The sequence below is a fragment of the Podarcis cretensis genome (assembly GCF_951804945.1).
Source record: "Podarcis cretensis genome assembly, chromosome: 16".
In the NCBI taxonomy this organism is placed as follows: domain Eukaryota; kingdom Metazoa; phylum Chordata; class Lepidosauria; order Squamata; family Lacertidae; genus Podarcis; species Podarcis cretensis.
In genome coordinates, this window is record NC_137186.1 from 36,572,312 (window position 1) to 36,585,486 (window position 13,175).

The following is a 13,175-nucleotide window of genomic DNA, read 5'->3' on the forward strand; positions in this document are numbered from 1 at the left end:
ACTGGGTGTGCTGGGTTGTATCAACTGTAGGGCCAAGTTAAAGTAACTTAGTGGGATATCTATTCCGTTGGCGAAATGTTTTACTCCAGTAGACCACTATTGTTGCACAAGCGCTGGTAACTTTGTTTCTCAATAGACTCTGCAATCTGTTGCATGGCATGTTTCCGCTGGTGCAACTGTTGCATTTGATTCCTCTGTGGTGCAAGCTTAAAGCGTACCTATCTGCAAGCATATACTCATCTTTGCCACTGGGGGCACAATATTTGCCTGGGCCCGGGCAACCCATGCTATGTCACTGCCAGCCACCAGGGCTTATAGTGTGGCTCTCCAGAGTTTCAGAGCAGCAGTCTTTCCCAGCGATCGAACCTGGGGACCTTCTTCATCCAAGGCAGATGCTCTGCCACTGAGCTATGGCCCTGCACCTAAACTGATCTTTGCTTCTGCCTCCTGGCTTGTTCTCTGGTCCCAACTACTGGCTTGCCCCATTGCCCCAGGTTCCTGGCTCCTCAGTCACCTGACTGTTGCTCACAGGGCAGTCCTAACAAAGAGACTTTTGCTGCCCTGCCCAGAGATGCTAAGAACTGAAGCTGGGTCAGTTGGAGGGGCAAATCATGTGCTGCAACAACAAGAAGCAATACCTCATGATAACCATTTGCTCTACCACCAAGTGGGGGGGGGGGAGAGAATTTCCATTTGGTTTGCATTAAAATTCTGCCTAATTCACACTTCCACAAAACACAACCCAAAAAACCTTTAAAATATTCTTGCTGACTAGGCCTCGGCGATGTTGAAAGGGAGGAGCAAGCATAGTCTTACTCATAGAGGCTAGTGGCAAAGGGCGCCAGGGCTCCAAGTTGTGGAAGGCACCAAGGAAGAGATGAAGGCTGGACGCAGCGCCTCCCAGCATCAGCTCGCTGCCCTCACCTGCCTCTGCCATGCCGTGCCAAAGCAGCGCCACTCCCAAAGCTTCTGCCTGCCATGGCCACCACAGCATGGAGCGGCCAGCTGAGCCGGGAGCCGCCGCATCCAGCCTCCGCCTCTTCCCTCCAGAGGAGCTGCCCTCCAGCCGCTGCCTGCCTCCTCCAGCCCCGCAAAGCTGGGCACATCAATCGCCGGCAGCGCCGTCCTTCCTTAAAAAGGTCAGCAACTCTGGGAAATGGGGGGGGGGTGCCGGAGGGATCTTTGCACCACGGTGCCAGATATGCTTAAGGCGGCCCTGGGAGCAAGCTGCCTCGTCCCTGGCCTGCAAGGTGCTGGGATGAAACCATCACAGTTTGGAGCTAGGGCAGTTTCACCCTGGTGCCTCGCAGCACCAGCGACAAGTCATCTAGCTCCTCCTGCCCTTCTTCGCTGAGGAGCCACCTGCCCACGCAGATAGCCGAGGGAGGAACAAGCTACACTGGCCCTGGCCAGTGTAACTTGTTCTTCCCTCAGCAGTATGAGGGCCAGAGTGCAATGGCGGTTTCACCTGGTGGTATATTGCAGGTGAAACCGCTACTGTGCCCCTTCTTCCACCAGCGCCTGGCTGCAGCTGGTTTCTGCTTTGGCACGCTGGGCACTGGTGGCAGAGGGACTCAGGAGTGGTGGTGGTTTCACCCAGGTTATACTGGCCCTTATACCAGTCCTTGGCAAAGTATCGATACCCCACCCAGGCCTATTGCTGACCCAAGTATTTGATGCCGACCTTGACATTATCAGTTGTGAGGATATGCAACTGTTTTTAAATGTTCTGGGGTGTTCATAATGTTCTGAAATGTTTTTAGCTTCTTTTAATTTTATTGTTTTAACACTGGGGGTTTTCGCCGCCACTGAGACGAAGAGTGGGTTAGAAATTCAATAAGCAGCAATAACAGTGATAAAAATCTCATACTTGATGTGGAAATATGGGAAACGGAACGTAAGATCAGACAAATGAGAAACTGAAACGGACAAACTCATCCATCCTAAGCTGCGGCCCATCCACATTGTGTGGAAGTAGTGCAACCCTGCAAAATGGATTTTATGAGAGTTAGCTGGCACAACTGAACGATGGAATTTGATTTAATACTTTGTTCTGCAGTGTAAGCATTCAAGCCACACAATTGTTAAATCAACAAGTCTATTTGAAATCCTGTGTCTCTTTTTTTTTCTTTCTTTTTTTAAGTCAAAGCAATACAAATAAAATATTCAGCGTGAAACACTGCCTGTGAAGAATCAGGAAGGATGAGCAGACCCAGCGCTAAAGAAACAGACTGCTGCTCACTAATACCCATATATAATCTGGAAACAGAATCTTTCTTATGAAAGAATAGAAGTGAACCTATTCCAATTGTATATTTTGTTTGCATGCCCTGGCACTCTCCCAGGTCCCTGGAGGAGAGCGAGGGAAAGAAAAGGGCATGCGAGGGTGGAGGGACGTGGGGGGGGGGGAATAGTAAGCAAGTTGTGAAGTTTCATGACTTGCAGCCCATGATCCCGCAATGAACACATTGTCCAAACATTCCAGAAACCTTGTAAAAATTCAGATCACCACTTGAAATAAAACAGAAGCCATTTTTCATGGGTGTTTCGAACCTGTCCCCTGTGCCCAGTGGTGTAGCGTGGGTTGTCAGCACCCGGGGCAAGGCAAGTAATTTGCGCCCCCTAACCCGTGGATTTGTGCCCCCTAACCCTAACCCCCAGATGTTGCGCCCGGTGCGGCCAGCCCCCCTGCACCCCCCACGCTACGCCACTGCCTGTGCCTCATAAACGGCAGAACCTATGAGGTAGTGAAAGCTGGAGGGTGGGGTCCCTGTCTCTCTTTGTCTCCCCAATGCCCCCAACCCTTCTTTCCCTAGCCAGCTGGGCCCAGGAAGGAGGTGGTTTGCTTCCCCCGCTATAGGAATGGATGGCAGCTGGTTACATAACTGTGAGAAAGTAAATAAATATCACATCCACGCCATGCTTTTAAAGCACATGGGTGCTCCCAAATAGTCCTGGGATCTGTAGCATGTTAAGGGTGTCAGGAACTATAGCCCTGTGAGGGAAAACTACAGCTCCCAGGATTCTTGGGGGGAAGCCGTGTGTTTTAAGGCCACATCTGCACAATACTTTTAAAGCACTATTATACAGTTATTAACAGTTACAACTCCCTCCCAAGAATCCTGGGATCTGTAATTTGTTAACAGAGCTGAGAGTTCCCCTCAGAGCTACAGTTCCAGGAATTCCCTAGAAAGGAGGTTTGGTGGTTAAACTGCTCTAGGAACTGAAGCTCTGTTGAGAGGAACAGGGGTCTCCTAACAATTCTCAGCACCCTTAAGAAACCACAGTTTTCAGGATTCTTTTCAGGAATCCGTAACTGTTTAAAGTGGGGTGATACTGCTTCAAATGTATAGCGCAGATGGGACCAAAGTCAAGGATACCACTGGGATCGGACACTAAACATGCTCCTTTGCTTTTGGAGACCCCAAATCCTTTGGAGATAGGAGGGCAGACTCGTGCCGCCGCCACCGCAAAAGCACACCAAACCTTTTCATTTTTACCCAATAGAACAGAATGGGAGCCATTGAGAATCAAGTCTGTTTCAGGATCCAAGAATTTTTATTTTAAAAAATTACAGTTAGACCCATCTGGCTTTTATAGGTGTCAGGAAATATCATCTGATCCACTCTGGCATATCACTGCAAAGAAACATCCTTGGCTCATTTGCTAATAAGGTAAAATGTAGGTAAAAGGCCCCTGGACGGTTAAGTCCAGTCAAAGGCAACTATGGGGTTGCGGCGCTCACCTCGCTTTCAGGCCGAGGGAGCCGGCGTTTGTCCACAGACAGCTTTCCAGGTCATGTGGCCAGCAGGACTAAACTGCTTCTGGTGCAACAGCAGACCGTGACGGAAACCAGAGTGCACAGAAACACCATTTACCTTCCCACTGCAGCGGTACCTATTTATCTACTTGCCCTGGCCTGCTTTCAAACTGCTAGGTTGGCAGGAGCTGGGAAAGAGCAACGGGAGCTCACCCCGTTGAGAGGATTTGAACCGCCGAACTTCTGACCGGCAAGCCCAAGAGGCTCAGTGGTTTAGATCACTGTGCCACCCGCATACCTGTTTGCTAAGACAACCTGCACTTGTCGCATAATAGCAATTCCCATCATGTCCCTTTAACAATGATCTCACGATGTCATTTTGAGGATGTCATGGGGGGGGGGGCTTCCACTGAGAGAAGTGGAGTGGAAACCAAGCCTTACAAGGAATGCTTGAGGGAGCTGGGTATGTTTAGCCTGGAGAAGAGGAGATGTGAAGGCCATCTTCATATTTCTAAAGGCTGTCACATGGAGGATGAAGCAAGCTTGTTTTCTGCTGCCCCGGAGTGTAAGGCCCAAACCAGTGGATTCAAATTACAGGAAAGGAGATTGCAACTAAACATTAAGGGAAACTTCCCAGTGGTAAGAGCTGTTTGACAGTGAAAGAAACTACCTCAGAAGGTGATGGACTTTTCTTTTTGGAGGATTTTAAAGAGAGGCTGAGTGGCCATCTGTCAAGGATACTTCAGCAGTGATTCCTGCATTACAGAGGGTTGGTGTCCCTTCCAACTTTGCAATTCTATGAGTCTAAGTTCCACCGACAGTCATTTTGAAAAGAGAGAAGGAAAGGAATGCTGTCACTGCTGCAGCAAATCAATAAGCCCCCTCAAAGCCTGCAAATAATGTCTAACATTACCATTAACTCCCTTCAAATTTGTCACGTACAAATTAAGAGGCATTTTCTTACGGTGATCCCTAGCCATGTCCTGGGATCATGCTAATAATGAAATGTGTTGATGGTGGCATGGGTACTAGCCAATACATACCCAACAACACAACCTTTTTAAAAGAAAAACAGAAAGAAAATCAATAGAATTGAGCTGCCTAGTGACAGGAACCGCAGCAATATTAAACCATCTTTACCGTTCTTTTTTAAAAATTACATCTCCTTTCACTGAGAAGGAACTTGCAGCAATCAGGAGAGAAGTAGCCCATTCAGGAAAGGTCTTATGGAATGTGCATTTTTAAAGGACCATTTGAAAGGGAAAGGCAGTCCTTGCTTCACTGATTTTTTTTCATTCTCCTAAGGGAGACCAACCACTCTACATTTTAAGCCTCCCGTTTAAGGACCATCCTTCAGCTCATTAATTTTGATGTAGAAGTAAAGAAAGAGTAAGTATGGAGCAGGATTAAAGCAGCAGCAACGGAGTCAACCTCTTCTCTTTCTTTGCAGGATAATACATCCTGAAGAAATACAGTTGTTAATTAAAAAGAAAGAAAGAAAAAAGAAATGGGCATCAAAGCTCTTGTGGAGACTCTGAAAAGATTTGTATCAGGAAACGGCCTAATGCTTGGCCTGGACTTTCCAAGTCTATAAAACATGTGGCACTTACAGTATCCATCCCAGCCACAAAAAGCAGATGTTATTTGCGTGAACAGATCTGGAGAGGTTTTTAACAGTGAGCTGCAAACCAGCCACTCATGCTGAGGCTGAGCTTCAGAGCAACCATAACAGCGGCAGAGCGTGGAGCAAGTCTTCGGCATCTCTGAAAATGCAACCGAGATCATTGCAAGTGGGATTCTGCGTATGGTTCCCAGTTCATTAAGGAGCCTGCTCACTGGGGCAGATGGAGCAGAGCTCTACCACTATCTTTTCCCCTGCACCCCAAAACCCACAGCTCTACCTCAGTGGTCCTATGCCCCATAATCATATTCATAAACTTATAATTCAAGAAAGTCTCCCAAGTCTTTTCTGTGCCTCCTCTCTGTTGTCCAATCACAGCCAATCACAAACATCACTATGGCCAGCAGGTCTCACTCTTCACCTGCCTCTGGGGTGGGGAGAGTTGGAACTCAGCTTAACCTATCTCACAGGAGTGAATTCAGGTAGATGCTGTACAATTGTACTACAGTGTGTCTGGAGTGCATGCAGGAGCCAGGCCCTGTGGCCGGTAGGGCTTTGCAGGACAGGGGCTTTCCTAAGTTTGTTCTGAAGAGGCAAGGCGCGGCCGCACAAGTGAGGCCAATTGGTAACTCACAGCACCTGGTGGCAAGAGCCAGGAAGGGATATAAGGTCAGCATTTCCCTTTGGCTCTTTGCCACAGCAACACGCTTCCTGCCTTGCTGCATTTGGCTTCTTGACTCCTTGCTTCCTGATCCTCGGACCCTTGGCTTCTGGACTTCTGGCTTCTGGACTCTTGTTCCTGCTCCCACCCCGCCATCTGGCCCGGTCCTGACGTCCTCTGCCAGGACTTTGACCTCCCATAAAACGGACCGTGACACAGTGGGAAATCGTGTTACAGACAGGATCCGTTCTGGAGGCCCGTCTGTAACACAGAACTGACACAAGCCAAAGGGCTATGTCTGCGCATGCACACGGCGCGATTTAATGCGTCTGCACATGCGTGAGTGGCGAAACCCGGAAGTAACCCATTCCAGTACTTCCGGGTTGCCGTGGGAGGCAACACAAAAACACATAACTTGAAGCGGATGCAACATGAGGTATTACTGTACTGTGTTGCTTAAGTGTCTACAGCACCAGGTCCAGGGGTCAGCTGGTGGGGAAGGAAAGAAGGTGGACATTGCTTCTCCTTCCTGCTCTGTCCACAGATGCTGTCATCCAGCCCACTGCTCAGCTTTCTGCAACTGATCAAGGGCTCCAGGTGTGCCACACAGGGAGCGGGAGTGAGAAATGGATGGCAGAACCTGCACCAGGAGATTCTAACGTATAGAAATGTTCTTCAGCTCTAAATTGGGGGAGCTTAGTTCTGTTTGTGTCTGTGTTGTGCATAGAATGTTTTCGTATTTTTAAGGCAAGTTTCTAATCCTCGTGGCTGCGATAATATAGATTAACTGCCCTATGAAATCTCAGAAGGGTGCCTGATTAAGATTTATAGCATCGAAGGGTGGAGTGTCCTGAGTGTCAGGATGAGCAAAGATGTTGGTTTCTCACATTTCCTCATTTTTCCAATCTTAAACTCAGCTCTTCACATTTCCACATCACTTTGCAATTTTCTTAAATAAGAAAGCCATTATGAAAATTCATCAGCATTTTAGTGTGCGCTTCTCCTTATGTACGCATTTTAAATGCAATCTTGCCTAATATACACATTTTTTTGGAAGCAACGTTCCAGAATATATGCATCTTTTTATGTCATTTTCACTAAGATACGAACTTTCGTGCACACTTTGCATTTTGCACACATTATTTGACTGGCGAACCACATTGCAAAATTGAGAAAAGTGCAATTTTCAAAGGATGGCTGTGTGTTCCCGTGTTGCCTCACAAACTGCAGATTAGGTAGGTTTGCCTTTAAATGGAAATGCCGCACAAGGTTTTGACTGCAAGTTTGCCTGTTTCATAACCGTTACTTGAGGCATTCAGGCAAAGATCTGCATAGCACCTCTATTAATGCAAAATTTGTTGAAATATTTATCGCAGTTTGCTTGATGGGAATGTAAGACCATTAAGCATCTGGTTGCAGGATATTCCTGGACACATCAGAAGGGAACTATAATAATCACTCAAAACTGCTCCTGGTATGAGAGCACTTTGTGGTGAATTGTCACCACATCTGCCACCAGTCAGCAGAGAGCAGCTCCCAAGTGTTAAGCTGCAAGACGTGAGCCTCTCCAATGTTCGGTTACAAGTGGTGTTCTCATACTTGTCAAGTATTAAAAGGAGGTACCGTATTTTTCGCTCTATAAGATGCACCAGACCATAAGACGCACCTAGTTTTTGGAGGAGGAAAACAAGAAAAAAAATATTCTGAATCTCAGAAGCCAGAACAACAAGAGGGATCGCTGTGCAGCGAAAGCAGTGATCCCTCTTGCTGTTCTGGCTTCTGGGATAGCTGCGCAGCCTGCATTCGCTCCATAAGACGCACACACATTTACCCTTACTTTTTAGGAGGGAAAAAGTGAGTCTTATGGAGCAAAAAATACGGTATTTGACGTTTACTTACAAAGCCTGTAACTCACTTGCACAGGCTTCCTAACCCACGGTTGGCCCACTTTGTGACCTATGGGTTGGGAAACATTGCCCTAGATCAGAATATTGCATTGGTGGATAAAATAAGGAAATGTCACTTTGTGTTACATGCATACACACAAACACACAGAGAGAAACAGCATACAGGGGGGAGGTTCAAAAAGTATCTACATGGTGCTTAGAGAATAACTTGCACCTAAATATTAGTAAGACAAAGGAGATGGCATTGGACTTCCGGAGGAAGAGAGGGGAACCCATTGTATATCGGGGGCAGGCTGTGTGGAGAGAGTCTCCTCCTTTAAATTCCTGGGAGTTTACCTTAGTAAGGACCTCACTTGGAAAATCAACATAACTCAGGTGGTCAGAAAGGCTCAACAGAGACTCCATTTCCTCAGGGTCATGCGAAAGAATAATGTGAAACAACTGATGAACTCCACAATAGAAAGTGTCCTCTCATATTGTACCACAGTGTGGTATGCTGGCCTGACAGCCATGGACAGAAAGTCTCTACAGAGGATGGTGAACACAGCACATGATATCATGGGCTGTCCCTTAAGTCCGCTAGATGACATCGCAAGGGATCGTTGCCTTAGGAGGGTGAGAAAAATTCTCAGGGATGACTCACACCCCGGCCATCACCTCTTTAATCTTCTACCCTCAGGCAGGAGATATAGAAGTATAATCAGCCGTACCAACAGGCTAAAAAATAGCTTCTATCTGTGGGCAGTTAGGCTGTTGAACTGAAAATAACATAGCAAAATTGACCTGTGAGGTGGTGTGTTGTTCGATAAGAGATTGAGTGTTTGTGGGGGCAGGCTCGTTTAATTTCATTGTACACATGTTGTACAATGACAATAAATATATTATTATAAGAGTATTTCATTTCATTAGCCTAAGAAGTTCTGGAACATAGCCTTATGCAAAACCAGCCCACCCAACAGTATTGTCTATACTGGGGTGGGCAGAAGCTAGATTGGGATCTACTTGCAGATCTCTCTGGATAATTTGCAGTAGATCAGCAAGGTTTTCTGTCTCCCAACTGCTTTAATAATTGCAGCAACAAAACCATATCCCCACAACTAAGTTATAACTGAAAACAATATTCTAGGCCAGGCATCCCCAACCTTCAGCCCTCCAGATGTTTTGAACTACAGTTCCCATCATCCCTGACCACTGGTCCTGTTAGCTAGGGATCATGGGAGCTGTAGGCCAAAACATCTGGGGGGCGCTGGTTGGGGATGCCTGTTCTAGGCTCAGAGAGAAACTGTGTCCTTTCATTCCATCTAGACGTCTCTTGCACTTGGCTGTGGTTCTAATAAACAACAAATCTGATCAGATAAGACTGAAGTCTACCCAACTCTGGTCAACAATGACTGACAGACTGTCTCCGGGAGTCTCAGATAATGGCATTTCCCAGCCCTACCTGGAGACGCTCGCAATTGAACTTAGGACCTTGCACATAAAGGTAAAGGTAAAGGGGCCCCTGACCATTAGGCCCAGTCGTGGCAGACTCTGGGGTTGCGGCACTCATCTTGCTTTACAGGCTGAGAGAGCCGGCACACAGCTTCCAGGTCATGTGGCCAGCATGACTAAGCTGCTTCGGGCAAACCAGAGCAGCGCACGGAAACACCGTTGACCTTCCCACTGCAGCAGTACCTATTTATCTACTTGCACTTTGACGTGCTTTCGAACTGCTAGGTTGGCAGGAGCAGGGACCGAGCAACGGGAGCTCACCCTGTCATGGGGATTCAAACCACTGACCTTCTGATCGGCAAGTCCTAGGCTCTGTGGTTTAACCCACAGCGCCATCCGTGTCCCATGGACCTTGCACATACATTTTTCCAAATTTTGCAAGCAGCTCTCCAGCCAAGCAATGCACACAAGGGTAAATTGTGCATAAAACTGCATATATAGCAGCATATTAAAAAAAAGCATTATATCAGGGGAACTATGCTTTGAGGGAAATGTTCACGTTAAGCAAAATTTCATATTAATGTGTGAATATTAGGAGAAATGTGCCCTAAGATGCAGAGGAATTTTCATGAGGACTTTAAAAATAAAATTTGCAAGCAGAAGTGGGAATATGGGAAATGGAACTGAAATGGACAGATTCACACATCCCTAACTGCAGATCCATCTGGGCCAGATCCATGTCTCTCGAAGAGCAAAACTACACTTTTCCTGGCTGTGTCACTGGAGGGGTGCTTGGGTTTTAAAGAAATGAAATGTGGCATTGGGTGGGAATTGATGCTTTGAACAGAGTGATGCAATAGGGGGTTGTTTAACCCCTTCCCCCCATCCCATTTTCTGTATCAAAAGAATTGCTCTCCACCCCAATGCTGCTATTGGAGGAAATGCAGGCGTTTTAATGGTTCCTCGCCTGACTAGTGTTCTGGCTGTTGATGAACAAATGCATTTAAATGGATGGGGGTGGGGGGAATCTGTCCCAAGACTTTTTGCAGCTACACTGTACTTCTTGTCCCCCCCATTTCTTACATTTTTATGAAGGGGCCAGCACACACGGTCCCTTTGCTTTTAATCTATAGATTTATTTTTAACTACATTCCTATAATTCCAACTGTGTGGAGCTTTTGGGTGGTTGGAAAAATATTTGTAAGCCTCACAACAACTTGGGAGGTAGATTAGGTTGACATGCACATGAGACGGGGCCTTCTCAGTGGTGTCTCCAGAACTGTGGAACTCTCTTTCCATTGATTTGTGCCTCGCCCCCACCAGTACATGCATTTAGACAAGAGTTGAAGACTTTCCTCTTCAATGCTGCCTTCAACTGAGAATGCAATCTGGTTAGCTTAAGCTTCTTGAAGCATTCTGTATGTTTGCTAACATGGCTATTTCACGTTAACATGTTTCCTCCCTCTTGTTTGTATGTTGCTTTGTGAGGGCACAGCCCTTAAAAGTGACTGAAATTAAACTTTGAGTAAATAAACAGTGACCAGCTCAATAGTTCCCAATGGGTTTCATGGATTAGTAGGAATTTGAACCCAGATCTCCAGCACTTTATCCACTACATCACACTGGTCCTTATAATCTCAGGAGTGTGTTCACGATCCAAAAACCTGTGCCTTTGAGCCACTAAAGGAACATAACCTCTCACATTGCTTACTAGTTTATTGGCACCCAAACAATATTGATACCCCAAGCAATCTGTTCCAATTTGCTTGCACCATGAGACAAAGTCTCTACATTTGCTGTGCTTTGGGAATCTTAAGTTGCAAGCTGATCCGGGTAGTTTGGGTATTTTTCTTGTGTTTTGTTTAACATATTCCATTTGACTGGAAATGTTTTAAAATCATGAAAATAAGAGTAGGTACTGATTTTACATGCTTTTAATTCCATGATTATACTGCTTTGATCTACTCTGAGACCCTAGGGTGAAGGGCAGAGAAGAGAGATAACTTGAGGCTTTAGCTAGCAAGCCTGCGCAAACAGAAGCCATCGGCCAACAAATAGCGGTGTTGTGGCAATTACAAAGATTATAATCATTTCAAACCAGCAAAAACCAAACGTTCCTTACCTGGGTGTTTGCGTAGCCAGGTATGGTTTCCATACACCTGCATGTCAAATAAAACAAAATAGATTTATATGAATATGGCACAAGGAAGCAAAAGTGTCAAAGGAGAAAAAAAACGGGGGAAAGGTGGAGGGTGAATCTGTCAATTCCATGGGGGTCCTTTACCTGAAATAAAATCAGCAGGGAGAGGCAACACAACAGGGACAACAAATTCTCCATAGTTCCTGTCCTGGAAGTGGAAAACCAAAGCAAACTCTCCAGTGAGTTCTCCTCGGTTCACAAAACATTAACTCTCTGCACAGGTTTGTATTCTTTTCGGAGGGGCATTTTCCAGGCAGGATCAAATAAAATAATCCATTCACAGGAGAAGAGGTGATCCCTTGCCGATGCCCGACAACAAATGCTTTTTTTTTTTCCTTTGAAGGTGGAATACTTCAGTGGCTGGTAAATTAAATTCCAAAGAACTGAGCAAGGATGAATAGTTTAAGTGAAATCGGTACCATCCCGTGGAAAGAATCTGGAAAGTTACACGTGCAGGTTTCTGCCCACAGATCTTATTCCCAAGCGTCGTCTTCTGCCTTCCACTCCCTTTTTTAGAAATATATTGTTTCTGTCTGAAGCCAGTGGGTGAGGACAGGGCTGATCAATAATGAAGGAGGTCCATTCTGATTATCCACCAGGCTCTCGGTTCTTCCTCTTTCCCACAGAAACTGGGCTGGACTGAGTTGCTCTCTTCCCGTACAGACTGGGTGGCTGAAGTTTACACCTCCATCCCAGTCCTCTTTGGGTGGAGAGAAAGTCAAAATGATGTCATGCTTTCTGCTCAAACTTTGTCCCATTTGGGTACTCTGTTTCTATATCGCATTACCAGCCAGCCTCCTTTGCTGGGTCCTAACACCAGCCAGTCAGAAGGAAAGGGGGAGTTGTTGGAAGAGGAGGTAGCTCAAAAAAGAAAAAGAAAAAGTTAAACAGATGCCATGTGAGAAGGACGAAGCGAGTGCAAATAATAATTTAAATCTGTGTGAACCACAGTTTAGGTTTCTGTGTGTGAGAGAGATAGCAAACATGAGTTTTTGTTACAATGCTATGCAAGCTTAATAGGGATGAGCAAATCTGCCCGTTGTTCTCCATTTCTCATTCTTCCAATCTTAAGTTCTGATTTCCATATCAGTTTGGGTTTTTTCAAGTCCTCACAAAAATTCAGCAGCACTTTTAGCGACCATTTCTCTTAACAGATACATTTTTGTGTGCAATTTTGTCAAATATGCACACATTTGGCAAAGCAATTTCTCCTGATATAATGCATTTTTGCATTCTGTTTTCACTAATATATGCATTTTGATGCACCTTTCAACCCAATATATGCACTTCTTTGGACATTACTTGGCTGGACAACGGCACTGCAAAATTCAGAGAAGGGAAGAGTTTGAAGAACAGCTGGGTTTCCATTCATGAACTGCAGATTAAGGTAAAGGTAAAGGGACGCCTGACCATTAGGTCCAGTTGTGACTGACTCTGGGGTTGCGGCGCTCATCTCGCTTTACTGGCCGAGGGAGCCGGCGTACAGCTTCCGGGTCATGTGGCCAGCATGACTAAGCCGCTTCTGGCGAACCAGAGCAGCGCACAGAAACACCGTTTACCTTCCCGCCGGAGTGGTACCTATTTATCTACTTGCA

At 46.1% G+C, this 13,175-nt stretch overlaps 1 protein-coding gene across 2 annotated transcripts in view; it reads right to left on the minus strand.

The window, feature by feature from the left end:
* The window catches only part of ADGRD1 (adhesion G protein-coupled receptor D1), a 275,448-nt gene extending 262,583 nt beyond the window's left edge, over positions 1-12,865 (minus strand). Inside the window, exons 1-2 of one of the 2 annotated variants that reach the window (XM_079956568.1) lie at positions 11,665-12,865; positions 11,503-11,539 (exon numbers count right to left, since the gene is read on the minus strand). In XM_079956568.1, coding sequence (XP_079812694.1) covers positions 11,503-11,539; positions 11,665-11,718 — 91 coding nt within the window. In that variant the 5' untranslated portion in view covers positions 11,719-12,865. The remainder of the gene's footprint in view (positions 1-11,502; positions 11,540-11,664) is intronic. The other variant, XM_079956569.1, reaches the window with a different exon arrangement.
* Between the last annotated feature and the right edge of the window lie 310 nt (positions 12,866-13,175).